We start from the raw sequence: 27,751 nt of genomic DNA, 5'->3' as shown, positions 1-27,751 counted from the left end.
ATCAGAAAGGTTGGCAGTTCGGCGGTTTGAATCCCTAGCGCAACGTAACAGAGTGAGCTCCTGTTACTTGTCCCAGCTTCTGCCAACCTAGCAGTTCGAAAGTAGGTAAAAATGCAAGTAGAAAAAATAGAAACCACCTTTGGTGGGAAGCTAACAGCATTCCGGGCGCCTTTGGCATTTAGTCATGCCGGCCACATGACCACGGAGACGTCTTCAGACAGCGCTGGCTCTTCGGTTTTGAAACGGAGATGAGCACTGCCCCCTAGAGTCAGGAACGACTAGCACATATGTGCGAGGGGAACCTTTACCTTTAATAAAATGTCTGCAAGAATACAATCCAGCTCCAAGAATACCAAGGAACTCACAGTTTCACCCTGAGTTATAAGCATTTTTTTCTGTTATAAGAGGCGTAGTGGTTAGAATGTAGTATTACAGGCTAACTCTGCTCACAGCCAAAAGTTTGATCCTGACCGGCTCAAGGTTGATTCAGCCTTCCCTCCTTCTGAGGTTGATAAAACGAGGAGCCAGATTGTTGGGGTCAATAGGCTGACACTGTAAACCGCCCAGAAAGTGCCGGAAAGCATTATGGACCCATATGTAAGTCTAAGTGCTATTGCTTTTGGTATCAGTAACCCGTATTGAATTGCATTAATGAAGCCTTAATGTGTGGCTCAAACCCAGCTTTTGTTCAAGGTCTACATGCAATTGAAGATACTCTGGCATGCCTGATTCGCTTCACTTCTGAAGTGGCTTTGGCCTAACGAAAGTTAAGTCACTGATAGAAATCTAAGCAATTTGGAGGCGGTTTCACCACCTCCGCCAACAGCCCTGCAATTTTTCCCCTGAGTAAGCAGGTGAGCAGGCTTTATATCAGATCAAAAGGCAGATGTTATCAGATACTTGCCAAGCCAGGCCATGCTGATTTCCTCAACCAGCTGGGATCCACTGAGCGGTATCTGTGATAACGCCAGATTCCTTGTTATTCCAGGCTGACAGTATGCACTGGAAAGAAACCAGAACTTTCAAAGTCTGAATTTCCAATTATGACTGTATAATCATGGCCAAAGGTCTCCCTTGATTTGTTATCTGACTTGATAGCACTGACGGGGTATTTCCTATTTTTCTTCTTGAAGGATGGGCTACATGCCTCAGAATGGTGAAAAAGGTATGTATATGGAGCGCTTTCCTTCTTTTCTCCCTCTATCCTTTCTTCCTTCCTCTCCCCCATATCCTTCCTTCCTTCCTTTCTGCCCTTCCCCTATGCCCATGATGTCGAACCTATGACACGCGATGCGTGCCAGAGGTGACACACAGAGCCCTCTCTGTGGGTATGTGCGCTGTTGCCACAGATCTGCCAGTTGTTCATTGGGTTTCTAACACGTGTGTGTGTTAGGTAAGCTCCCCGTTGGGAGAGCGAGTACGTTCAGAGAAGCATTGTGAGAGTTGTGTTGGAGAACACACAAACCAGCATACAGAGACACTGCAGTTTAAATAGGCTTTTACTTTCATGGAAATAGAAGTATCAGAGTCCATCAAACAGTCCAAGTCATACGTGGATAAGACAGTCAGTCATCAATGTCTTTCAGTTAAGGGATAATCCAAATAACATAGTCCAGTATCATATAATCAGTTCAGTACTCAAAGTTTGCTAGCAGTTGCAAAACTTACAATAACTCACGGCACTTCCAGATCAGCCCAGCATCTAACAAACAAAGAACTAACAGGCTCCCTCTTATGGCTGATTGAGGAAAACAGCAACCAATCACATTTTACAGTATGATTTAAAGAAACAGGTATCACATTGCTATATGATTTATATATTGCCAACCCAACTGTTAGAATTATATTCCTAACAGCGTGCGTTCTGGCCAGCTGGTTGTCAGGTTTCCAGCACTCTGGTGCCCGTGCACCTTCCAGTTTGGGCATTCTGTGCCTAAAAGGTTCACTATCACTGCCCTATGCCTACCTTCCTTCCCCCCTTTCCTTCCCTCTCTCCTTCTCTTTCTTCCTCCCCACTTTCCTTCCTTCCTCTGTGCCCTTCCCCTATGCCAGGGCTCTCAAACTCGTGGCCCGCAGGCTGGATGCGTCATGCCCTGGCTGTGTCCATGCCCAGTTTAGCAAAGCGGGATAAAAGTCCAGATATGTCCCATGATGCCGCCATGACAGCTTGAGTTTGACACCCTTGCTCTATGCCTTCTTTCCTTCCCTCTTTCCTTTCCCTCCTTCTCTTCCTCCCACCCTCCTTTCCTTCCTTCCTCTGTGCCCTTCCAATATGCCTTCCCTTCCTTCTTCCCTTCCCTTCCTTCTTCCCTTCCTTCTTCCCTTCTCTTCCTTTCCTTCCTTCTTCCCTTCCTTCTTCCCTTCCCTTCTCTTCCTTTCCTTCCCTTCCTTCTTCCCTTCCTTCTTCCCTTCCCTTCCTCCTTCCCTTCCTTCTTCCCTTCTCTTCCTTTCCTTCCCTTCCCTGAAGAGCCAAGGTGGCGCAGTGGTTAAATGCAGCACTGCAGGCTACTGCTAGATCAGCAGTTCAGCGGTTCAAATCTCACCGGCTCAGGGTTGACTCAGCCTTCCATCCTTCCGAGGTGGGTAAAATGAGGACCCAGATTGTTGGGGGCGATATGCTGACTCTCTGTAAACCGCTTAGAGAGGGCTGAAAGCCCTATGAAGCGGTATATAAGTCTACTGCTATTGCTATTGCTATTGCTTCCTTCTTCCCTTCCTTCTTCCCTTCCTTCTTCCCTTCCTCCTTCCCTTCCTTCCCTTCCTTCTTTCTTTCCTTCCCTTCCTTTCATTATACCCTTCTCCTATGCCTGTCTTCCTTCCTTCCTTCCTTCCCTTCCTTCTTCCCTTCTCTTCCTTTCCTTCCCTTCCTTCTTCCCTTCCTCCTTCCCTTCCTTCTTTCTTTCCTTCCCTTCCTTTCATTATACCCTTCTCCTATGCCTGTCTTCCTTCCTTCCTTCCTTCCTTCTTTCCTTCCTTCCTTCCTTCCTTCCTTCCTTCCTTCCTTCCTTCCTTCCTTCCTTTCCTTCCTTGTGGTCAATCATTTATCAGGACTGACAGTGCCAGTTTCCCTCCCTTCCGGGGAAACATTTCAAAACAATGATGAAAGTTTGCCCTTTACTTAAATGATTGAAAGAGGTCGCAGCAGCGTAAGAAAGAAAAGGCTTCTAAATCCAGTGTTGTTTTCACCCCCCCTGCTTCCTTTGCTCCCGACAGGTTCATCCAACAATGGAATCGTTTGTTCTTTCTCCTCCTTGTCTGGACAAGAGTTAACTTCAGAGGGCAATTATGGAGACCTGTTTTAAAGTTGCTGGAAATTGCTTTATAATCCTGGCTCTTGAGGATTGTCTCTAAAACCATCTGCCACATACTAAGGGTGGCGGCAGCTAGATTGCTGTTATCACCAAAGGCTTTTCCACTCTTCTACGAAGCCCAGTTTCTTTGGGGCAATAAATAAAAGCATCAGAATAAACGTGCAGGTGCCAACGGGTTTGTGGCTTTGCACACTTCACTCACTCACACAAATAAATAAATAAATAATGGGGAAAATCCAAATGTATTATGGTGACTGCCAGTGGGTCAATGTGACATTGCCCTGCAGTTCCTTGCTTTTCTAAACAGCAGCAGAATAAAAGAAATAACAGAGTTGGAAGGGAGCTTGGAGGCCTTCTAGTCCAGTTCACCGACAAAAGGGTGAACGACAAAACTGTGCCCAACTAAACCGCAGTGACAAAACCGTGTGTTGTAAAGCGCTCCGACGAATGAACGCTGAATCACGCTGAGAACAGCGCGCCGACAGAAGCGCGCTGTAAAACTAAACCTAAACCTAACCCTAAACGTAACGCTAAACCTAACCCTAAACTTAACCCTAAACCTAACCCTTAACCTAACCCTAACCCTAACCCTAACCCTAACCCTTACCTTAACTTAAATCGCCCTCTGTCAACTGAAATCGCCCTTCTGTCTCCGCGCTGTTGTTGGCGCATTGATGACGTCACGGTTTTAGCGACGCGGTTTAGTCGGGCGCGGTTTTTTCGTTCGCCCTTTTGTCGGGTCACGTTCTAGTCCAACCCTCTGCTCAAGCAGGAGACCCTATACCATTCCAGACAAGTGGCTGTCTAGCTTCTTCTTAAAAGCCTCCAGTGATGGAGGCACCCACAACTTCTGAAGGCAAGTTGTTCCATTAATTGCAAAATTTGCAAAAAAAACAGGGCATGCATAGGCTTTGGGAGGCTTGTAGAGGCCTCCTGGGGGCTGCAGGGGCAAAAATGAACAAAAAATGACCCGTTTTTGCTCGTTTTTGCCATCCCCAGCCCCCAAGAGCACTTTGCAGACCTTCCAAAGCCTCTGCACGTCCATTTTTGTGAAGCTGGCGGGGTTTTGATAGGCCAAAAATGCAGTATTCAATGTATAAGATGCACCCAGATTTTCTCCCTCTTTTTTTGGCGGGGCGGGGAGCTACATCTTATACTCTGAAAAATGCAGTACTTTGATTAAGTGTAGTGGAGATATTCTACTGCTGTTTGTCCTGTTGGCCATTCCTTCTCACCCTTATGGGTGGTCTGTATCATCCTTAATCTCAGGTTCCCTACCAGAAGCTTGGGAATTTGAGGATTCTGGGTAGGATCTTAGCTGTTGCTAGAACACTGCGCTCTTCGGACAGAGAATCTGATGTTGCTCCTGGAATCCGTTGAAGCTCCTCTCCCTGCTTAGGAGTCACAGTCCTAAGTGCCGCTACCACCACTGGGATCACGTTGGCCTTTACTTCCTACATATCTTCTCCAGTTCTTCCTTCAGGCCCTGCTCCTTCTCCAGCTTCTCCTCTTCCTCCTCCTTGATGTTGTTGCCACTTGGCCCTACTACTTCTACCACCATCGCGGTCTTCTGATTCTTGTTTACCTCTGTGATTTCTGATCAACTGGCTAGCAGGAACTAGTTCCTGCCTGTCTGTCTGGATCTGGAAATCCCACAGGATCTTAGCTTTCTTGTTCTCCGTGATCTCCTATGGAATCTCTCATCTGAACTTAGGCATTCTGGATTGTCTCTGAGACCCCTCTGCATAGTCTGCACATTGGATCCCGTGTGTTGTGGTCGATCGGGTCCTTAGCGACTGTTCGGATAGACAAATAGACAGACGGCTAGACAGACAGGCAGGGAGTTAGATAGATAAATAGATAGATAGATAGATGGACAGACAGATAGCTAGGCAGACAGACAGATAGATGGATAGACAGACAGACAGACGGACAGGCAGGCAGGCAGGCAGATGGATAAAGATAGGTAGGTAGGTAAGTAGGTAGGTAGATAGATGGATAGACAGACAGCTAGGCAGACAGATAGATGGACAGACAAGCAGGCAGGCAGATGGACAGACAGGCAGGCAGGCAGATGGATAAACAATAGGGATGGATGGACAGACAGACAGACAGCTAGGTAGACAGATAGATGAACAGGCAAGCAGGCAAGCAGGCAGACAGCTAGATGGACAGGCAGGCAGGCAGGCAGACAGATAGACAGATAGAGAGATAGATGGACAGACAGACAGACAGACAGAGAGCTAGGCAGACAGATAGATGGACAGATAAGCAGGAAGTCGGACAGGCGGATGGATAAACGATGGATGATTGGACGGACGGACAGACAGACAGTTACACAGACAAATAGATGGACAGGCAGGTAGGCAGACAGACAGACAGATAGATGGATAGACAGACAAATAGATGGATAGGCAGACAGGCAGACAAATAGATGGACAGACAGACAGGCAGAAAAACAGGCAGACAGATGGGTGGATGGATGGACAGGCAGGCAGGCAGGCAGGCAGGCAGGCAGATAAATAGATGGCTATTTACACCACTGCAGCCAAGTGATCAAAATTCAGAGGCTTGGCAACTGATTCCCATTTATGACGGTCGTAATGTGTCGGGGTCATGTGATCCCCTTTTCTGACCTTCTGACAAGCAAAATTAACGGGGAAGACGGATTCACTTAACAAGCATGTAACCATCAACTGCACTGATTCACCTGTGGCAAGAAAGGTCGTAAAATGGGGCAAAACTCACTTAACAAATGTCTCACAGCAACGGAAATGTTAGACTCAATTGTGGTCATAAGTCAAGGATTACCTGTATAATATAAAACAGAAATGAAAATGAAGATGATCAAGAAATAGGGAAATGTGAAAAAGGGGAAGGGGGACAAGATAAGAAGACAAGAAAAAAAAAGCAGTGACTTCCGACTATTTTCAGCGCAATACAAAATATCATTGAAACCTTCATTTTTTGCTTTACATCTATTTAGTAAATACAACCCCCTTTCTGTAACAACATTGTCAATCTAATAATCAAAACCTAAAAATTAAAGTTTCATAATAATCTTTTTCAAGCATAAAGTCCAGTAACATTTTCTTCCTGCCACAGTCTTCACTTGCAAAACAGCAGTTTCATGTCTTTTGGTAACTCAGTGGTAAAATGAATCATGATTTAGTGCAATGTGTGAACCAAGTCAGCCTCTCATGTCTGTGAAGAAGAAACATCTGCCGCTCTGAGCTCCTGGGAAAAATTAGGGTATAAATATAACAAGCAAATAAGGAGACAGATGTCACAGCCAGATTGCCTACACATAATAGCAATAGCGCTTAGACTTATATACCACTTCACAGCTCTTTACAGCCCTCTCTAAGCTGTTTACAAAGTCAGCATCTTGCCCCCAACAATGTGGGTCCTTATTTTACTGACCTCGGAAGGACGAGTCAACCTTGAGCTGGTGAGGATCGAACTGCTGGCAGTGGGCAGAATTAGCCTGCAGTACTGCATTCTAACCACTGCGCCACTACACCTACATAAGTAAAGTGAATTCTTGAGCAGTAGGTTGATATGAGAAGTAGGGAGAGTGACTACAGAGTCAGGTCAAAAAAGTCAATATGGCAGCCAGGATGAGGTGATTGAAGCTCTAACCTTCCTTTGATGGAAATCACCCACTATGGCTGCTATCTTGACTTTTGTTAAAATATTCATGACTGGGAGAGACATGGGAACAAGGCCAGCCAATGAATAGGCATAGCAACTAAGTCAGCCAATGAGAGCTTAAACAGATCTGAGTATGTGCAGAGAATTGAAACAGAAACTTAATCAGTCTGCTGCTCTGAGAAGTAAACTAGCAGTCTCTCTCTGGGCTTGTCTGCTGAAATGGAACTAACTGCTTGTGTTTGCTTGTAACTCTCCTGCCTTGTGTTTACTTGGAAGAACCACCTGTTGGTATTGTACATTTATTCATCTATTCTTATGTAGATGAAGAAGTTAATGAATCCAGCTGCATCAGTTATCTGCGTGTGTTTTCTGGATTTGATTTTTCTGCAACACACTCTGACAACTTCTTTTTTGCCTCCACCTTGTGGACACCCTGAACCAAGGCTAACATCCTGACAGCCACTTTTCCTGCATGTTGAGTTTTCTCTTAACGCTCAATGCTAGAATCTTGTGCTTTGAGGAATAAAGCATGAAACGGAACATAAATCCCGAAGCGCAGCTTAATTTCTATTTAGTTCTCTTTTACAAGCAATCCCCGACTTACAACCATTCCTTTAGCGGCCACTTGAAATTACAATAGCACAAGAGGAAGTGACTTATGACTGGTCCTCCTCATGCTTACAACTGTCACAGCCTCCCCCCATGGCCACATAATCAAATGATATTTTGGTGCTTGGCAACCAACAGGCCCTTAGAATGAAGGTCCTAAGAGCCTTGAGGTCCCTATTTGCAACCTTCCCAGATCGCTTCCGACAAGCAAAGTGAATGGGGGAACGCCGGATTGGCGTAATCATCACCTGAGTCACTTAACAGCTGCATGATTGGCTTAACAACCGTGCAAAAATAAAGTTTTGTAAAATCAAACGCACTTAACAACTGCTTTGCTTAGCAAAGGAAATTCTGGTTCCAATTTTGGTCCTAACTCAAGGACTACCTGCAGGGGTGGGCTTCAAAAATTTCAGCAACAGGTTTTCTTCTGGGTGGGCATGGCCATGGTGGGCATGGCCTAGTTGGCCTCCTGCACCATGGTAGGGGGGACGTTTTCGCCTTCCCCAGGCTCCGGGAAACGTCCTCCCCCGGGCTCCTGAGGCCCTTTGGAGGCTAGAAACGGGCCCATTTCTGGCCTTCCGGAAGGCCCATTTTCCCCCTCCCTGATCCTCCATGCCAGTCCTGCACTTACCTCGCATCCAAAACGGGCTGCGTGGAGACTCCTGGGAGGGGCAGGATGGGGTGGGTGGGGCCAGCCAGGGGTGGGATTTGGAGGTTCTCTGAACTGACCATAACAGTCCACCCCTGACTACCAGCATTCTAATTTTAGACAAATACAGGTAGTCCTTGACTTACAACTGTTCATTTAGTGACTGTTCAATGTTGCAACGGTGCTGAAAAAATTAACATGTCCATTTAACAACGACGGCAAATAAGGCCATAAAACCAGGCACAATTCATTTAACAATAGTTCTACTTTACTTAGTTTTACTTAGAAATTGAAATTCTGGTCCCAGTCATGGTCGTAAGTTGAAGAGGAACCTGCAGGCAGGAACTGCTATCTAAGCAAAAGAAGTATTTTTAAGTCCAGAAACTCAGATAAGATTCAAAGGGACTTTCCTCTCATCTACTGAATTACAGGTAGTCCTCGATTTACAACCACAATTGAGCCCAAAATTTCCATTACTAAGCAAGACAGTTGTTAAATGAGTTTTGCCCCATTTTCCAACCTGTCTTGCCACAATGCTTAAGTCAATCACTGCAGTTGCTAATTTAGTCAGCTGGTTGTTAAATGAATCTGGCTTCCCCATTGACTTTGACTTGTCAGAAGGTCACAAAATGGGATCACATGTCCCCGGGATACTGCGACCGTCATAAATATGAACCAGTTTGCCAAGTGTCTGAAATTTGATCACATGACCGTGGGGATGCTGCAATGGGTGTAAGTTACAAAAACAGTCATAAGTCACTTTTTTGAGTGCTGTTGTAACTTTGAACAGTCATTAAACAAACGGTTGTAACTCAAGGCCTACCTATAGAAGAGGTCGAGCACAATTAGAGTGACAAGATTCTGTTATTATAGCCCAGTGATGGCTAACCTTTCCCGGCCCCAGTGCCCAAAGCGTGCATGTGCCTGAACCCCCCCCCCAAATGCAGTACACTCACAGCCCCTGCGCATGCACTCTGCCTCCCGTGCATGCATGCCCCACCCATGCCCCCTCCTTGCATATGTGGTTACGCCCTGCACACCTCGCCCCCTGTGCATGTGCATTTCCCCACATGCTACGCCCCATGCGCATGCACAGCAGACCCGAAGAGCAGCTGGCTGGCGGGAGGTGCATGCACATGTGCGGTGGAGCTGAACTGGGGCGATAGCTCACGTGCCCTCAGAGAGGACGCTCTGTGCCACCTCTTGGACATATGCCATAAATTTGCCATGACAGTTATAGCCAATCTCAACAAAAGAAGGTTTAATCTTCCCATTGAGTTGGTTTGGTCTACCTAGTCAGCCCTTAGAACAACTTCTTCCCAGAACAAGAGTGGGCAACTATAGTGCCCCTTATAACCTGTGGACTTCAACTCCCAGAATTCCTAAGCCAGCCGTGGTATTGAAGTCCATAAGTCACAAAAGAGCCATAGTTGTCCACCCAACCCCTAGAAGAATCCCAGGGCAGATTGAAACTTGTTGCAGTGGGGAGAGAGAACTATGAGTAATTGGGAGCTGAGCCATTTATGGAACTGGACCCCAAAGGCGGCCAGTAACCAGTGCAGAGACTGTAGCACTGAGGTCACACCACTAAATTTGCTCCGGCTGGCTAAACAGATGAGCTATCAGATTCTGTAGCTGCCCGGTCCCAAGTTCTCTTCAAAGGCAGCCCCATATAAAGAGTGTTAATAATCTCACTGTGAGGTGATTAGAGTGTGAATCACTGTCATTACGGAACTCCTGCTGTGGCAGCGGAAGGCTTAAGTCCTACAAGAGCTTCCGAATATCAGGCTTCCTCCTTCAGGGCAAGGGAGACTGACCCCCACTCGGAGTCCCTAGCTGGAAAAAAAATAAAGATTTCCTGCTCCTGTCCTTTTATCACTGCTGACATTTGATCCTGAAGGTGTTCTGCCTGGAAAAGTTTAATCAATCAATCAATCAATCAATCAGAATAGAGCTGGAAGGGACCTTGGAGGTCTTCTAGTCTAACCCCCTGCTCAAGCAGGAGACCTTATACCATCCCAGACAACAGTCTCTTCTTAAAAACCTCCAGTGATGGAGCACCCACAAGTTCCGAAGGCAAGTCATTCCACTGATTGATTGTTCTAACTGTCAGGAAATTTCTCCTTGTTTCTACACTGGTTCTCTCCTTGATTAGTTTCCATCCATTGTTTCTTGTCCTGCCTTCTGGTGCTTTGGAAAATAAATTGGCCCCCTCCTCTTTGTGGCCACCTCTCAAATACTGGAATACTGCTATCAAGTCTCCTCTAGTCCTTCTAGACTAGCCATACCCAAATCCTGCAACCGTTCTTCATATGTTTTAGTCTCCAGGCCTTTAATCATCTTAGTTGCTCTTCTTTGCACTTTTTCCTTAACTGTCTCTAACTGCCCCACCCAGCATCACCAATCAAGTTCAGGCAAGATGCTTTCATAAAGGGCGGTCCAAGCACAGGTTGGTATGCAGCTTCCTCCTTCTTCCAGGTGGTTAACCTTCAGGCAGCATCTCAAGGTGGCTCTTGTAGCCCGCTGGCAGACTGCGGAGCTGGCAGCAGAGTCAGACAGTGAGGAGGTTGGGGAGGAACATGGGCCAGACCTGGAGTCTGGGGAAGGCTCGGGCGAGGGCTCTGCGTCAGAGGCAGAAAAGGGGCCAAGGCCATCTGGTAGTTATTTTCTGCCTCTGGAGCCTGACATCAGAAGAACAGCGGGAGCCTGTTCCCAGTGTGCGCATGCACCAAGCTGCCAGAGGCAAGAATAGCAATAGCAATAGCAGTTCGACTTATATACCGCTTCATAGGGCTTTCAGCCCTCTCTAAGCGGTTTACAGAGTCAGCATATCGCCCCCACAGTCTGGGTCCTCATTTTACCCACCTCGGAAGGATGGAAGGCTGAGTCAACCCTGAGCCGGTGAGATTTGAACCACCGAACTGCAGATAACAGTCAGCTGAAGTGGCCTGCAGTACTGCACTCTAACCACTGCGCCACCTCGGCTCTTAAGAACAATTAAGAAAATGGGGTCGACTCGGGAGTGAGGCTTGGAGATGATTGGCCCCTCCCATAAGACATAGAAGAGGAGCGAACAGGACGTGAGCTTTTGCAGGAAGCAATTAGTTCATCTGGTCGGTTCAAGCTTTGAAAAGTTCTGTTTGACTCTGTGCTAAGGTTGGCCTTGCTCTGCATTTGGCAATTAGGTCTCTGGCAGCATTCCAAGGGAGATAAAGGTGGGTGTTTATCAACGTTCCCCTGAAAGACTGTGGCAACTCGAGCAGACATCTGTCAGAATCTTCACAGACTGTTTGTTAAGCCTTGCAGACTGTGAATGACCGCAATTCACAGCCATATAAGTAAAAGAGGGTTTGGGGGGGGATTAAGATTGTGATTTATCCTTTCTCAGGAAGCCTAGGTCAGAACAGTAGCACCACACTTACTTTTGTTTCCCCAAGCATTCCCCCTTTCATTCCCCTTCCCCTCGGTTCATGGCGATCTGTCACTGCATAGCAGAGAAGCACAAGCAAAGCATAAGGTGGCAGCTGACAGGTCGAGAACTATCTGTCATGTTCATTATTGCACCTCACCTATCACCCACTGTCCTCAAGATTGTAACTGTTTAACTGTTTAATAAATTTATAGGCCGCCCAATCCCGAAGGACTCCGGGCGGCTTACAGAAATACATTTCGAAAATAAAAAATTAAAATAGAGAGAATAAAAACAGGTTAAAAGATCACTTCATACACTCAATCTAGGTGGGGCTGGACCTCGTGCATGAGGTCAACAGCCCCAGGCCTGCCGGAATAGCCAGGTTTTAGTAGCCTTTCGGAAGGCCGTGAGAGTGGGAAGGGTCCGGATCTCCGGGGGTAGATCGTTCCATAGGGTCGGAGCGGCTACAGAGAAGGTCCTGTGCCGGGGGGTCGCCAGACAACATTGTCCGGTTGACGGTACCCGGAGAAGGCCCACCCTGTGTGATCTTATCGGTCGTTGGGAGGTATGCGGCAGAAGACGGTCTCGTAGATATCCGGGTCCTAGGCCCTGTAGGGCTTTAAAGGTAATAACCAGCACCTTGGAATGCGTTCGGAGACCAATAGGAAGCCAGTGCAGCTCGCGGAGGATAGGTGTGACATGGGTGTATCTTGGTACACCCAATATCGCTCGCGCGGCTGCATTCTGGACCTTGTATATTTCCTTCTAGTGAAAAACTGTGGAAGGTTGAGAAACATTTTATTCTCAGAGGTGTGAAGGGATCAGGCCTTGAAATATGCATCAAATTACAGGACCTGTATTTTGAGGGGAATCCCGAATCTTCAACGTTTTCCCCTTTTTGCCTTTTTTCGGAAAAAAAAGTGCACGAGAAATTATTATGGAATGAAGAAAACTCATAAAACCAAAATGATACCGCGGCATGAATTCTAAGAGAGAACTGATAAGCAGAGTAATTTATCAGTGTTGTCAAAGGAGCATGTTTTTTTAATTTTTTATTTTTTTGCAATAAAAGCAACACATCTGCTACCGACTACCTCTTCCCCAACCTCACATCTGTTATTTGCTTTAACAAAATCATTTGCTTTTAGATTCGTTTCGCATTCTCCCAGCATCTGCACAGATCTCTCGCTCTCTCCGCTTTTCCTTCTACGAGGCTATTATTTTTCCACCACTGATTGCTTATGCATTTGTATGGGGAGTAATAACGCATGTTTTTAAAAGCATAAAAGGAGATGCCATTTACAGGCTGAGATTTATTTGGGTAGAATTGATTTCAGCCTTAGGAAAGGAGGTAATAATTTAGCTTCTGGGACTGGTATTATTACCATGTCTTCAAATATCTGAAGGCCACTGTTAGACACGCCTTTCCAATCTTTTCCCTTAGCACTGTGATAGCACTCATAAGTTCAAATATCCAAAGAACATTATAAACTTTTTGCTGACTCCTTGTTTCCTTTGTATAGGTAGCCCTTGACTTACAATCATTCGTTTAGTGACCAAAGTTACAACACTAAGGAAAGTGAGTTATGATCATCTTCGCACTTACAACTATCGCCCAGCCAGCTTCCATGCCTAAAATGGGACTAGAACTCACCATCTCCTGGTGATTGGCCCAAAGTCACCGACCGGCCTTCATGCCTAAGGCGGGACTAGAACCCACAATCTCCTGGTGATTGGCCCAAAATCAGTCAGCTGCCTTCATGCCTAAGGCGGGACTAGAACCCACAATCTCCTGGTGATTGGTCCAAAGTCACCAGCCTTCATTCCTAAGGCGGGACTAGAACCCACAATCTCCTGGTGATTGGCCCAAAATCAGTCAGCTGCCTTCATGCCTAAGGCAGGACTAGAACTCACAGGTTCCTAGCCTGGTGCCTTAACCAGAGGTGGGCTGCTGCCGGTTTGCACGGGTTCGGGCAAACCTGTAATTAAGATTCTGCAGTTTGGCAAACTGGCAAATTCCACCACTGGCTGCCCTCCCCCTGCTCGTTTTTTGGGCCATTTTCAGGCCATTTTCCAGGCAAAAATGACCTGAAATATGGCCTGAAAACAGCCCCAAAAAACAGCCTGAAAACAGCCCAAAAATGGCCTGAAAATGGCCCAAAAACAGGCAAAAAGCAGGCTGAAAAATGGTCAAAGGTGGAGCCAGACATTAGCCCCAATTGGCTGAATCCTACCTCTGCCTTTGAGGCAAGTGGCTGAGAGGCGGGGTTGGGTGTGACAAGTGACATCACCCACCCAGTCACATGACCAACCAGCCACGCCTATCCAGCTAGAGAACAGGTTGTTAACTTATTCAAGTCCCACCACAGGCCTTAACCACTACACATACCTGGTTTTCAGTCCATTCAGCTGAGGCATATATTAAAATAGAGGCTGTCGCAGCACAAGCTGAAATGATGGAAGGGGAGTGGGAAGAAAATTGCGTTTCTGGGAGTTACCCTCCCTCTTTGGGGTTGTACTTTTTATCCAACATCCCTAGTGCCAGGAGGTGCAACAACTCAAACATCCTTATCTTCATCCCACAGCTGAGCAGATGGGGGCTACTTGTTAAAGACCAGGCAATAAATCAGTGTGGTCCAGTCAGGAAAATAGAGCCATTTCCTTTCGTATTCTCCACAGTCGGATCATCAGATGCCTAGTGACAAAAATGTCCTATTATTTCAAAAAGCTTGGCTTCTAGATATCTCCATTTTAAGAATGACATTGATAAACTGGGGAGACCAGGGTGAGGGCTGAGAAGAGGAGAAGCAGAGGAAAAGGGTAGATGTCCTTTAACTCGGTAAAAAAGTACCGTATTTTTGCCAACGCACATTTTTCCCTCAAAAAAGAAGCTGAAAATCTAGGTGTGTCTTATAAACTTAATACAGCATTTTTTGCCCCCAGAAACCCCGTCCCCTTCACCAAAATGGCCATGCATAGCCTTTAGGAGGCTTTCAGAGTGGTTTCTGGGGGCTAGGGAGGGAAGAAATGAGCGAAAAATGGGCTTTTTTTCTCAATTTTGCCCTTCCAGAACCCAGGAGCACTCTATAAGCCTCCTAAAGGCTATGCATACCATTTGGGGGGGGGGGGAAACGGGCCCGTTTTCATGAAAAACCGGCTGCTTTTTGCTCGATTTGCCCCCCCCCCCCAGGAGCAATCTGCAAGCCTCCTAAAAGCTATTCATGCCCTTTTTTTAAAAAAAAGGGGGCCCATTTTACAGGTATAGCCCAGGTATTTATGGCTTTTATGATGTTTCCTCCACTCAGTTTGGACTTTAATATGTTGCGAATTTGTCGAATGTACTTGGCTGAGGTTAATTCCTTGACTTTATTATGCATTAAGTCAGAGGCCTCTAAAATCCCCGTGCTTGTAGCCTGGTTTTACTGCCTTTATCATTTCTTCATTCTCAAGTTGTATCCCATCATCTTCTAGGACCTTGCCTGCCTTGGTTACCATTGTTGCACATTTGTCAATTCCAAACTGCATACCAATTCAGTTCAGCTTTTGTTTTACCAAACAGCTTCATATCATCCATGGTTACCAAGTGCGAAATTTTCAGTCCTTTCTTTGCAAGTTCGTATCCACAGTTCACCTTCTTCAAAATGTTTGTCAGTGGTAGCATTGAGAGTATAAAAAGCAGGGGTGAAAGGTAATCGTCCTGGAAAATGCCTCATTTAATTTCAACTTCATCCAGAGAAGCTGCTTGGATCTGCACGCATATTACGAAAATACGTTACGACGTCCTAGGCCCCTGGGTGGGGCATCAGCTTCTTTGCAAAGTCTGCATTTGGCATCATCAGAGGATTTTTCGATTTTGGCCTTAATGGCATTTGTGGGGATAGCTTGTTCTTGCGCAGCCAGGATTAGTGACTCTGTTTCTTTCTTTAATGTACCTGTTGTTAACCATAACCAAGTTTGTTCACTGTCCACTTTATCTTTTATTTTTTCCAGAAATTGGCCATGCAGTGCTTTGTTCTGCCAACTCTCCATTCTTGATTTTATCACATCTTTTCTGTATTCTTGTTTCGTCTGTTGGGCCTTCAGTAGATTTTTGTTCTTTACTTCGATTAATAGATATTCTTGACTTTCTTTTAAATAATCAGCCAGTGTATGTTTTTCTTCTTCAACTGTTTGCTTCACTTGTAATAATCCTCTGCCACCTGATTTTAGGGGCAGGTACAGTCTATCAGTATCACCACGTGGATGTAAACTGTAGTGCATTGTCATTAGTTTCCTGATGATGATGATGATGATGAGGATTATATTATTATTATTATTATTATTATTATTATTATTATTATTATTATTATTATACAATTGTATCACAGCGGCCAGTTGTTTCGCCAGATTTGGCATTGGTTACTAGTTGTTGTTGTTGTTGTTGTTGTTATTATTATTATTATTATTATTATTATTGCCTTTCTGTAACTCCTTTTCTGTCCGTTTCCAAAAGACTTCAGGGAAGAAGGTTAGGACCTGATCCAACAGGATCCTTCTTAGGTTAAGAGAGGAAACTGTAAATCTACCCAATCTTTGTGGGCATTCCCCCACAAGGGGATGGAGAAAAATCTATGCGGTCGCTAGGAGTCGAAAACAACTTGATGGCACATAATCAATCAATCCTCACCAGGGATTTGAAGCATCCCTGGCAAATGCCCTTTCAAACGTGACAATGGTGATATAACAATAATGAGGACAGACAGGCTTCTGATCACCCACAACAACGGCTGGATGATGCCATGCAATGTTACAGATCACTCGTTATGAAATAAATTTCCATTTCCTGCATTTCATTTTGACCTCCCCCCACTATTCTTTCCCTTTCCCCACCGTCCATTCAACATGAATGAATATATATTATTTTCTTGCGATATATACCAGGTGGCAGGGAGGGCCTCAGTGTGATTGCTGCTTTGTTTCAGCTGATGCAAAGCAGGGAAATGACAGTCCCTGTGCCCAAGAACCAGGACATCTACAGCGGGAGTGGGTTCCTGCCAGTTTTACCACCGGTTTGCAACCCACGCGCAATGCGCACATGCACTCTTCAATGTAAATTGTTCTGCGCACATGCACAGAATAATTTACAATGAACTATGCACGTGCAGTTGATGAAATCTAACATGGCAGCGGCCCAACGGCGGTGAGGGAACCGGTTTGGGGGGGCGTGGCAGGCCAGGGCCGCTGCTGGTTCTGCGACCCAGGCTTAACTTCCACTACCGATTTGGCCGAACCAGGCTGAACCGGCAACAACCCACCTCTGATCTAGAGCCCTGCAGCCACCCAAATATTGGAACACTGCTATCATATCCCCACCACCGACCCCTAGTCCTTCTTTTCACTAGACTAGACATACCCAATTCCTGCAACGGTTCTTCATATGTTTTAGCCTCCTGGCCCCTAATCATCCTTGTTGCTCTTTTCTGTATTGGTTCCAGGTTCGCAATATCTTTTTTATAACATGGTGATCAAAACTGGATGCAATATTCCCAGTGTGATCTTACTAAGGCTTTTATAGTGATACTAATTCATGTGACCTTGATTCTATCCCTCTGTTAATGCAACCTAGGATGGCATTGGGCTTTTTGGCTGCTGCCAGAGACAGCTGGCTCATATTTAAGTGATTGTCCACTAGGACTACAACATTCCTCACAGTTACTGCTATTGCGCCAGATTTCACCTAATCTGTACCAGTACATTTGTTTTTTCTTGCCTAAACCTCAAGTCTTAGTTTTCCTCTACTTTGAATTTAATTTTGTTAGACAGGGCCCTGTGTTCAAGTCTGTTGAGAACCATCTGGATCTTGAGCCTATTTTCTAGGTAGTTCCATTAAGGACTGCACATTGAGTGCAATTTGTCAGCCACTCATAGACCCATCTGGTGCCTTTCCCACATTTTTCTAGCTCATCAAAAAGTAGGTTGTTATGTCTTACTGAAATCCAAGTATACTATGTCCTCTGCATTTTACTATTCCACTAATTTAGTCATTTTGTTAAAAGAATGAAATAAGATTTGTTTAGCATGATCTGTTTTTGACTAATCCATATTGGCTTCTGGTTATAACTTTGCTTGCCTTTAGGTGTTCATGGATTTGTTGTTTTATATTTTCTAGGATCTCCCCAGGTATTGATGTCAGGTTGACTCACCTGTAGTTTCCTAGATCTGTCCCCCCCCCACTTTTTTTGAAGATGTGAACCACAAGTGCTCTATTCCAGTTCTCTAGTAATTCCCAGTTTATCACTAAACATCCCCATATCAAAGCAACTTACTTTATGTGGGGCCAGAAACTGAAAATACCATTAATTAATTAGTACAGCACAGTACTTATACAAAATGGCTCAGTTGAGATCTGCATACGTGAGACTGATTGGGGTAGATTGTAAGGGTGACAGCGAAATATAATTTTATGTCTTTTTATTCTGTTTAACATACTTATGTATTAAATTATATTGTATTTTATCCTATAACTATTGTATTTTACCCTACTGTTATTTTAAATTGTTTGTATAGAATTTTATTGGTGATAAGTGAAACTTGTGCTTTGATATGGCTTATAGGCTGAGCAATAAAGCTACAATAAAATAATAATAATAATAACCCATATAAATAAAAGCTCTTTTCAGGTTCTCCACAATTTTTAAGAGTGGGAAGGGTCCTGAGGAAAAAAAAGTTTTTTTAAAAAACTGTTCTAAGATATATTCTTCCTTACTGAGATCCTCCTCCTTGCAAAGCCTCTCTTCACAGCTCCCGCTTAGCTCCGCCCCTCCTCGCAAGCGAAACCGGCCAAGGAATCCCAGCTTCGCTTTTCTCACCGTGGGGCAATGTCCTCAGCTAACCCCGCCTCTTATTCCTGTGATTGGCTAGACTCAGGGTCAAACAGAGGCGCTCCCTTATTAAGTATTTAATTCTTGGTCCCTTTAAAACGAAGCCCGTGGCAGGGGATCGACCTTTGGTGCCCGAGACATTAAAATAAAACATTTCCGAGCCCCTATTGGTATCGGTCACATAGTCTCTATATCTTGATTGGTTATAAACCTTCAAATTGAGGCGGGACCAACCAATCAATCTTCGGCAGCCCGCCCGTTTTCTCCTTTTTGCATTCCACGAACTAAAAATCTAGGTGAGGGTTGCGTGAGGTGAGAGAGTCTCGCGGGGTCTCGTTGGCAAAAAGAACGTGGAGGGTGGGACCGAGAACGGAGAAGGACTCGTTTCATTGGCCGCAAGGCGGAGGCTCTTTTCCCCCACCCCTCGCCTGTGATCCTTTTCGTGCACTGAGAGCCGTCGAAGCCGAGTCCCGCTGTGTGTGGGTTGAACCGCTTCTTTGAGATTGGACGAGACGGCTCCGGCGCAGCCTGCCGAGAGATGCTTCCTATTGGTTGGAAGGACAGAGGTGGGGAGGATGAGCGCGCGCGCGCCCCAAGCGCGAATGCCGCGCGCGCGCCGTCCGAGCGATGGGAAAAGGCGAAGGGGGGGGGAGTTAAGCGAAGGGCGGCAGGGCGCGCGCATGCGCGTCCCCGCCGCTCTTTCGCTCTACGCTCCGCTCTGGGGCTCCCGTGAGGAGAAGGAGGTGGCGGCGACGAGGAGTCGCGGCGGCCGGTCCGGCGGCCCGAGGGGACGACGGAGGAAGACGAGGAGGCGGCCACGGCTGCCAGTGGAGGAGGCGTGGGGGGGGCGCCGTCTGAGACTACGTGGGGCGGCGCTGTGGGCCCCGAGTGACCCCCCGCTCGCCCGCCTCTCTCCTCATCCCTCCCGCGCCCCCCTCAGGAGGGACCCAGCTGAGGCGCTTCCCCCGCGCCCGCATCCCCCCGCCCTTTCCTTCCCTCCTCCATCCATCCTCATCCCGCCTGTGGCTTCTCCGCCGTGGGGAGGGGGGGATCTGTAGACGCCACCGGTGACGAAGGCGACGCGCTGCTCCTTCCACCGACCGCCTCTCCCGCGCGCCCCCCACCCGCTTCCCCCCCCCCTGCGCTCGCCTCCCCCCCCCCTCTCCAAGCACTGGGTCAGGCTGTCAGGCAAGAGCGCCCACCTAGCCAAAGGGAGACGGGTCTAGGAAAAGGTTCGGGGGGAGGGACTGGGTGATTGGGCTGAGGAGTCTCAAGAGCGTCCCTGGGTGCTTCCTCTTTCTGCTGCTGGCTTTTCTGTCACCCCCTTTCCTTGTCTCATCCATCCCATCCCTTCCTTTCTGTCACCTGTTTGAGGTCCCCCCCCCAGCACTGTCAGTTTCTTTTCTTCTCTCTTTGCGCTTTCCATTCATTCTCTTTCCCAGTTTTCATGCTACTCTTCCAACCCTTTAAGGTACAAGAGTTTCTCTTGCACTTCAAATCTAGATTTTTCAGAAAATTTCAACTCTCCTTGCCTTTCCCCCCCCCCCTTATCGGTCTTCTTCACCTCTAATTCAAGACCCAATTTTCCTTTTCTTCCACTTCTGTTTCCCATTTTAATTGTTTATTGCCTGCTTTTACACATATTCACACAGCAGGCTTTCTCTCTGCTTTAAAGAAAGTTGGTCTTTTCAACCGTTTAAGTATGCTGTTCATCTTTGTTTAGTACACTGTATCTATGCTTTTGCTTCACAAACTCTTTTTTCTTGAAGTAAGAAATTGTTTCCTCTTATATTTTTGCACCCTTTAATGTTTTCTCCTTTTTAACGTGTTCTATTTCCCGTTTTTTTACTTTGACATTTTCCATCTTTTTTTCAACTGCTTACCAGTTTTTACCTGTATTTCTTTCTTCTCACTCTTAAAAGGTGTTTGTCTTGTAGAATTTGGCCTCCTTTCTTGCCACTTCATTCTATTACTTTTAAATATTTTAAATCCATTCATTTCAAATCCATTCTCCTTGTTTTTCTATAGTTTCCTTCTTTTCCCTTTATGTTCTTTATTCTTTACACTATTTTTTTTAAATCACACCTGATTGCTTCACATTCCTTTTTGCAGTCTTGTTTTCTTGCTTGTTCTTTCACTGTTCTATTTTCTGCCACTAGCTTTTCCTTTAATCTTCTCTATCAACTTCTTGCAACCTTATGTTCTTTATTGATAATTTAAATTGCCTTATTTAGCTTCCAAATTTTAAATCTTCAGTTTATTTCCTTTGTTCTGTTTCCCCCTCCATTTTTAATTGTCAATCCCATTCTTCCATTCTTTCCTAATTTCCTTTCCCTTATTAATTTTGGAAACTTTCATTTCCACTGACTTGATGTCTCTTGAACTGTTTAACTCTGTGGAAGTTGTTCATGTATTTCCAAATTTAATATAAAAGGTAGATGGATGTATATCCAGAGCAGAAAGGAGGAAAGCTGTAGAAGGCCTTCAGCATCCTACATGTTTTGACAAGATAAATGAAAAGGATGTGGGAATGGAAGGGGTGGGTTTGTCAGTACGCCTAACATTTTTTAGGGGGGTGAACTTGCATCCTTTTTCTGGAGGGGAGGGGGATTGAGTTGAAATTTCAAGACTGGCCCAGTTGAAGTGGAGGAGGTATGGCATTTTAGTACCAACTGCACCAGCCATCTTGGGGGAAGGGGGTTTATTGCATGCTCATACGCACATATACAAGCCTCCATTTTCTCAGATTGATGAAGACATAAAGGCCTGTTGAGCTCCATGTTTTTGAAGGTGGGCAACTTGTTTAGGAAAGTGTAGTAAACTTCATTTTTGTGGCCAAATGACAGCTTGACCCAGTTGTTATCCAATCAGAGGGCATCATCTTGAATGTCTCTTTGTAGTGCTACAGTCAACGCAAAAATGATGGCGGCTTACAATGGCGGTACATCTGCAGCAGCAGCAGGTCACCACCACCATCACCACCATCACCTTCCTCACCTTCCCCCTCCTCATCTCCATCACCATCACCATTCTCAACACCACTTGCACCCAGGTTCTGCAGCCGCAGTACATCCTGTACAGCAACATAGTTCTTCAGCGGCGGCAGCTGCAGCAGCAGCAGCCGCCGCCGCCATGTTAAATCCAGGGCAGCAGCAGCCATATTTTCCATCCCCGGCACCAGGTCAAGCACCTGGACCGGCAGCAGCGGCCCCAGCTCAGGTACAAGCTGCAGCAGCTGCTGCAGTTAAAGCGCACCATCATCAGCATACTCATCATTCACAACAACAACTGGATATTGAACCAGACAGGCCTATTGGATATGGAGCCTTTGGTGTTGTCTGGTGAGTAAAGGGAGCAAAGCTCTTGTACCATAGTGGTTTCTAAGCCACAATGTAATATATTGTAATTCAGGCTGGAGTGCTTGAGGATTTTTCAACAAGTTTCCTTGCAAACCTGTTAATGTTAAAAAGCTAGCTAAGGGATGTGATATAGAAGATTTCAGTTCGAATTTATTTTAATATTTTTTAAATTATAATGAATGCAAATTCATTACACCAAAATGACTAACTTTGTGATGTTTTGATTGATATATTTTACTTTGGAGGAAAAGAGGTTGTGCCCCAACATTGTCATCTATAAGGATTTAACTTTTTGATTGACCTGTATTTTTGCAAGGAGGTCCGTAAACATTTTTCCAGTTTGAAGGTTGCAAGCATTTCGAAGTGGAAGCTGGTGTTTTTATCCTTCCGGTAGCATGTTACCCATGTTTCTGTGCTTGGAAGTTGACTTTCCAAAACTTTTTCAGTACTATAACTTCAGCTTAATAGTTTCATCCTTTGAGTCTCAGTTCATATAGAAGCCCCACTAAATTCAGTGGCATGTAGCTTATTGAAGCAAAATACATTTATGGGGGGAGGGGTGATGATGACAAATGTATAATGATGTCATTATACAAATAATATGATTTAACATACTGTGCCTATCGCATATCAAGATAGTTCATAACTTAGTCACTTTAATTATGTATCATGCAAGAGTTGTCATTTTGAAGTCATCATGGCTCGTTATGGATATCTCTGTGGGTGTTTGGAAATATATAAGATTACTGCCTACTTTGTAACATTACTTCAAGGTGAATGCTGCATGGTTACATTTACATTTTTATTTTAGAAAAGTCTATATTGCTTTATAAAACCAGGCTATATATTATTACTGCAGCTTTTATCATAGAAAAATTAGCATTCCATCCATCTATTTTTAATTATAAATAAAAACAACTGAATTTATTTCTTGATTATTTTTTTATTTAATAACTGGCTGAGGCATTGGAAACAATTTATTTTGGACTTTGGTCTTGGCAGGTGGTTGGAGCCTGCATTTCCACTGCAATAGCACATAATGTATAATCTTACTTTGTGATCTCAGTTCTTTATGCCTCACCCAATGGATTTTTCCATCTTGTTTTGGTTGGATATGATCCTGTCACCATGGCACAACCTGCATGAACTCTGCGAAAAGAATTTATTTATTTATGTATTTATACCACCTTTGTACGAATTTCAGGATTTAATAGTTCCCTGCTTGGTTTACCTCTCATAGTGGATATATGTTTTAAAGAAAAAAAGTTACTTATGTTACTTCCCTCACATTTTGCTTTTTATACCAAGTATTAACCAAAAAGCCATTTAGATTTTTATAAAATATGTTTGCCTTTTATCTTTTATAGGAATACATATTTATAACTTGTTTTCCTATATTGAGACATGAAGCCATATGTGCATGAATAAACGTTCAATTTTATTTAAAACAGAGTCAGAAATTAGACAGCTGAAGAGCTTTTCAGTGGCCCACTAAAGTGATCCCAAAAAAGCTATCCTTTTTATTTTGTATTCTGATACCACCAGAATAACAATTCTTGATTCAGCAAAATTTGTCTTTTGTCCTTTAAGGAATGCTTTGCTTGCTTTAGCTGTCATACTATGACAGTGCTGAACTAAAACCATTGCATATATTAATGCTGTAATTCACTGGATTAATATGTATTGTAATTGAGTGCTTTGGAACAGAGTGATTTTGACAGCTAAAGCACAGTTGGTTTTAGATTAGATTGGTGACTAAAAATATGCAAATATATTGCTTAAACAGGTTTCATCATTTAAAAAACTTAAATACATGCCTTGCTTTACACTTTGTGAATTTTCCCACATCACAAATGAAAATTATGTTAAATGTATTTGCTATACTGCTTATATGCTTCTGAAATTAAGAGAGAAATTTAAAATTAAAATTGATTGTCACCTTCTTCCATGGTTTATACTTGATTTATTTTATGCTGCCCTCAGATCTATACCTGTTTATTAAATGCCGTGAAAATGAACTTTGGTAAATATTATATATTTTAGTTTTCTAAGTCTTCGCTGTTTTATTTCTTCTCTGTTGAAAAATATGCTTGCATTATTTTTAATCCTTATGGTTTAGCTTGTTAGATAGCAGTTTAAAATGATTGATACGTTGTATATCATAATGAGAATACTTTAGCAAAATGAATTTATTACAATACAATTCAACAGCTTTTAAAAACTTAAATACAATAATATATAGAAAGCTGTTAATTTATAATATGATTTTAAGAATTATTACTTAGAAAATACAACATTTTTAATTATAAAAGTTTGGAGAGGTAAAAATCCTATTGTACAAAGACAACATAAAGAGCCTTGTGGCTTTTTAAAGTCTAACACATTTATTGTCACATGTGCTTTCATGCATCATTTCCACTTCATCAGATGGATCTATTTTAATGCTCTTTCTACCACTTGATCTCGTTTGCTTGATCTTTGGTCATCAAAATAGATAAATACAGAAAATTTTCTTTTGCTCCGTATAATCCAGATTTATTATATTTATTTTGTCAACAGTCACATATAAACAAAAACTGCTCTTTTTAGTTTGAAGAATACTGTATCTCCGCTTTAAAAAACAAACTCAGAACTTACATGCTGAAAGAAATAGCTCTACATTTAGAGAAATGACATATTTGCAGGTAGGCTCAGGATTGTTCTTGGTGACATTTCCCATTCAGTCATGTGTGTCCTCAATTGCAGTCTGAGATGGTAAAACTGTGGTGCACATTTTATCACCTCCGTGAGAATTGGACTTTTTGCTCTGGATTGGTTTTATATCTCTAACAAAGATGTGCGGTGTATCTTTGAAGTAATTTGTAAGGGACTGAAAGCTTGTAAAAAGAGTCTGAGGTTTTTGTTTTTTAAAGTGACACAAGTTTCTAAAGATTCAACCATGGCAAGTATAATACTTTTCATTTTCACTTTATTAAGCAACTTATAAAAATTACTTTTCTAGTATTGGAATATTTGTACAGTGACATAAATACAGGCTAAATCTACTTCAGAAGAAGTATGTTTCTGTAGAGTTGAATATAATTTTACTGAGATAATGTATAGGAAACGAACTTTGTTGTGATTTTATCTTTTATTAGTTAAATTGAATTTCAAATTAAATTAGATTGTTCAGAGAGTCACGGTTTTAAATTTTATTATTTATTGAATACTTATACTAATACCTATGCCATTCAGAGTACACCTGAAGTACGCAATCTGGGTTTTTTCTTGACTCAAAGAACAGGTGGCCGCCGTGGCCAGTTGTGCTAATTCCTGGGATGTGAGGCCCTGTTCATGGTCAAGACTCACGCCTTAGTCACTTCCCAGTTGGACTCTGCAATATGCAGTATGTGTAGCTGCCCCTGAAAACCATTCTGGAAGCATCAGTTAGTCCAGAATGTAGCAGCATGGATAATTATGTCACACCTGTGCAACATCACTACTTCACAAGCCGCACTAACTTTTAGTAGGCTTTGGGTGCAACTCAAGATGCTGAATATGACCTTTAAAACGCTACAGAAAATGGGATTCAGTTACTTGGAACTACCTTAGCCCAAGAACATCTATCTGCCCCACAAGTTCTCACAAGGAAGGAATGTTCTTGGTCTCCTTTTTTTGGATCTTGTCACTTATAGGACTTAAGAAGTATGACTTTTGAATGGCTGCCCCGTTCTCTAGAACAATCTCTACCCCACACTGTATATATAACAGTCCACAATTCTGCAGATCTTAAAAAGGTAAAGGTACTGGTTCCCCTGTGGTACTCATCTCCGTTTCAAAGCCAAAGAGCCAACGCTGTCTAAAGACATCTCCATGGTCATATGGCCGGCATGACTAAATGCCGAAGGCGCACGGAATGCTGTTACCTTCCCATCAAAGGTGGTTCCTATTTTTTCTACTTACATTTTTACCTGCTTTTGAACTGCTAGGTTGGCAGAAGCTGGGACAAGTAATGGGAGCTGACTCTGTTACACGGCGGTAGGGATTCGAACCTTCGAATTGCCAAACTTTCTGATCGACAAGCTCAGCGTCTTAGCCACTGAGTCACTGCGTCCCTAGAAGATAAGACTTAGTTTTCCCCATTTGTTTGGGGCTAGTTGAATGGAGTTCCCTTATGATTGTTCTTTTTTAAAATTATGATGCTGATCCCCATTTTATATTCTACAATATATGCATGTTTATATATTGTACATGTTTTAATATTATGTGGTTCTTTTTTAAGTTTTGTTGTTGTACACTGTCTCACCACATTTTGATTGAGCAGCCATAAATTTAATTAAAAAAATAAAAATAAATTTGTTTCCTAAATCTGTTATTTAAGAAAATAATAGATAAAATAGAACTACTTTTTAATATTAGACATTTAATTATGGTACTATATTTCCAATTCAATTTATTTTAAAAATGATTTAGAAAGTAAACAGTAACAGAGTTGGAAGGGATCTTGGAGGACATCTAATCCAACCCCCTGCTCACGCAGGAGACCTGAACTAGGGATTTGAACCGCCAAATTACCGACCTTTCTGATCCACAAGTGTCTTTTCTATTAAAAATACTGAAACAATGTAAAGCAAATATTTGCATAACCTATCTTTCTAAACCATAGTTTAAAATGAACATAATATCTAACACTTCTGGATTTTTTACTGCTAAAATTTAATCCTTAGTAAAATATTCATATGTTAGAGTTGACCCTCCTTACATGTTCTTATATCAGTAGAGCAATTGCAAATGAGTATTTAATATGTATATTAAACTGTTTCAGAGGCATATACTTTATGCACAAAAAATTGTGTTTAAGTCCTACGAAAGGAGTCTATTTCAGTAAAGTGTATGGCAGTATCTACATTACTTATCCTTTCCTTTTCATATTATTCTACAAGTTTAAAATAAAATTCTAATTTTAAACTTGTCATTCTTTAAACTTTTTGAGGGACACAATACTTTAAGACCGGATTTCAGTTTGGAAACTTGTGTGTTATAGTAAGATAAAGCATGCTATGGTTTTAATATTCTCTGTGCTAGAAAATCAGCTATGTGTGAGAAATAATATGCAATTGCAGTTTGAAGCTGACTCCAGAGCAGAATGTTCATTGCTATCAAATTAGGTCAGTTGTCCTTTTTCCCCATTAGTGCTGGTAAAATGTTGGGTTCTTTAGAATGGTCTTCTAGCATAGGTAGTGTACATATTGTAATGGAATCAATGGGCTTTTAAGGATTGAATAGCCTACTGTTACTGAACTGAAAAAAAACAAAAAACAACTTTTGATTAGGTTTAGTTTATGTCTTCTCTGTTTAAGATGTCAGAAATACAGTACATAAGCTCAAATTTACTAACTCTTGTTTTTGCACTGAAAAGGACAGTTGATGTTTCCTTATGCTATTTTATATTGGCTACAATAAATTGCAATTAACTGTAGATAGTCCATACTACATGAATCATTTAAAATGCAATAATTCCAAAAAGTATTAAAAGAAACAAAAAAGTGCTGGAAAAGTTACATAATGTTTGTTTGGCTTATCTGAAAAGAATTTAGACACTCATTTTCTAAATTACGGTAAGTGAAGATAAAAGTTTTTAAAATCTGTCTCACCAGAGACCATCAACCAAGACCCTCCATATGTTGATGAAATGCAGCTTTCAGCATCCCTCACAATTTAACATGGGTGAGGTTTTCATTTACCAATATTTAGAGTTATATATGTTGTCTGTTTCTGATTAATATTTTCAGTAGATACTTGATTCCATGACAGATTCCATTATTCACTGGCCTAGTTAAGATTCTCGTGGAGGATGTGATGCCACATTTCAGTTATTTCTGTATGAAAGCATCTTTTTGTTAAAGTTTCTTTTTTTT

At 43.2% G+C, this 27,751-nt stretch overlaps 1 protein-coding gene across 3 annotated transcripts in view; it reads left to right on the top strand.

The window, feature by feature from the left end:
* Positions 1-18,982: 18,982 nt before the first annotated feature.
* NLK (nemo like kinase) overlaps positions 18,983-27,751 on the top strand; it is a 116,379-nt gene continuing 107,610 nt past the window's right edge. The window contains exon 1 of one of the 3 annotated variants that reach the window (XM_032215071.1): positions 18,983-19,061. Coding sequence is in view for 2 of the 3 variants with exons in the window: in XM_032215068.1 (XP_032070959.1) it covers positions 21,382-21,836 (455 nt within the window). In the remaining variant the exon portion in view is untranslated. Of the gene's footprint in view, positions 19,062-19,151; positions 21,837-27,751 lie in introns of those variants that run through there. The other 2 variants (XM_032215068.1, XM_032215067.1) reach the window with 2 other exon arrangements.

This window comes from Thamnophis elegans, chromosome 4 (genome assembly GCF_009769535.1).
Source record: "Thamnophis elegans isolate rThaEle1 chromosome 4, rThaEle1.pri, whole genome shotgun sequence".
Classification (NCBI taxonomy): Eukaryota; Metazoa; Chordata; class Lepidosauria; order Squamata; family Colubridae; genus Thamnophis; species Thamnophis elegans.
This window is presented reverse-complemented; position numbering and strand designations above follow the sequence as displayed.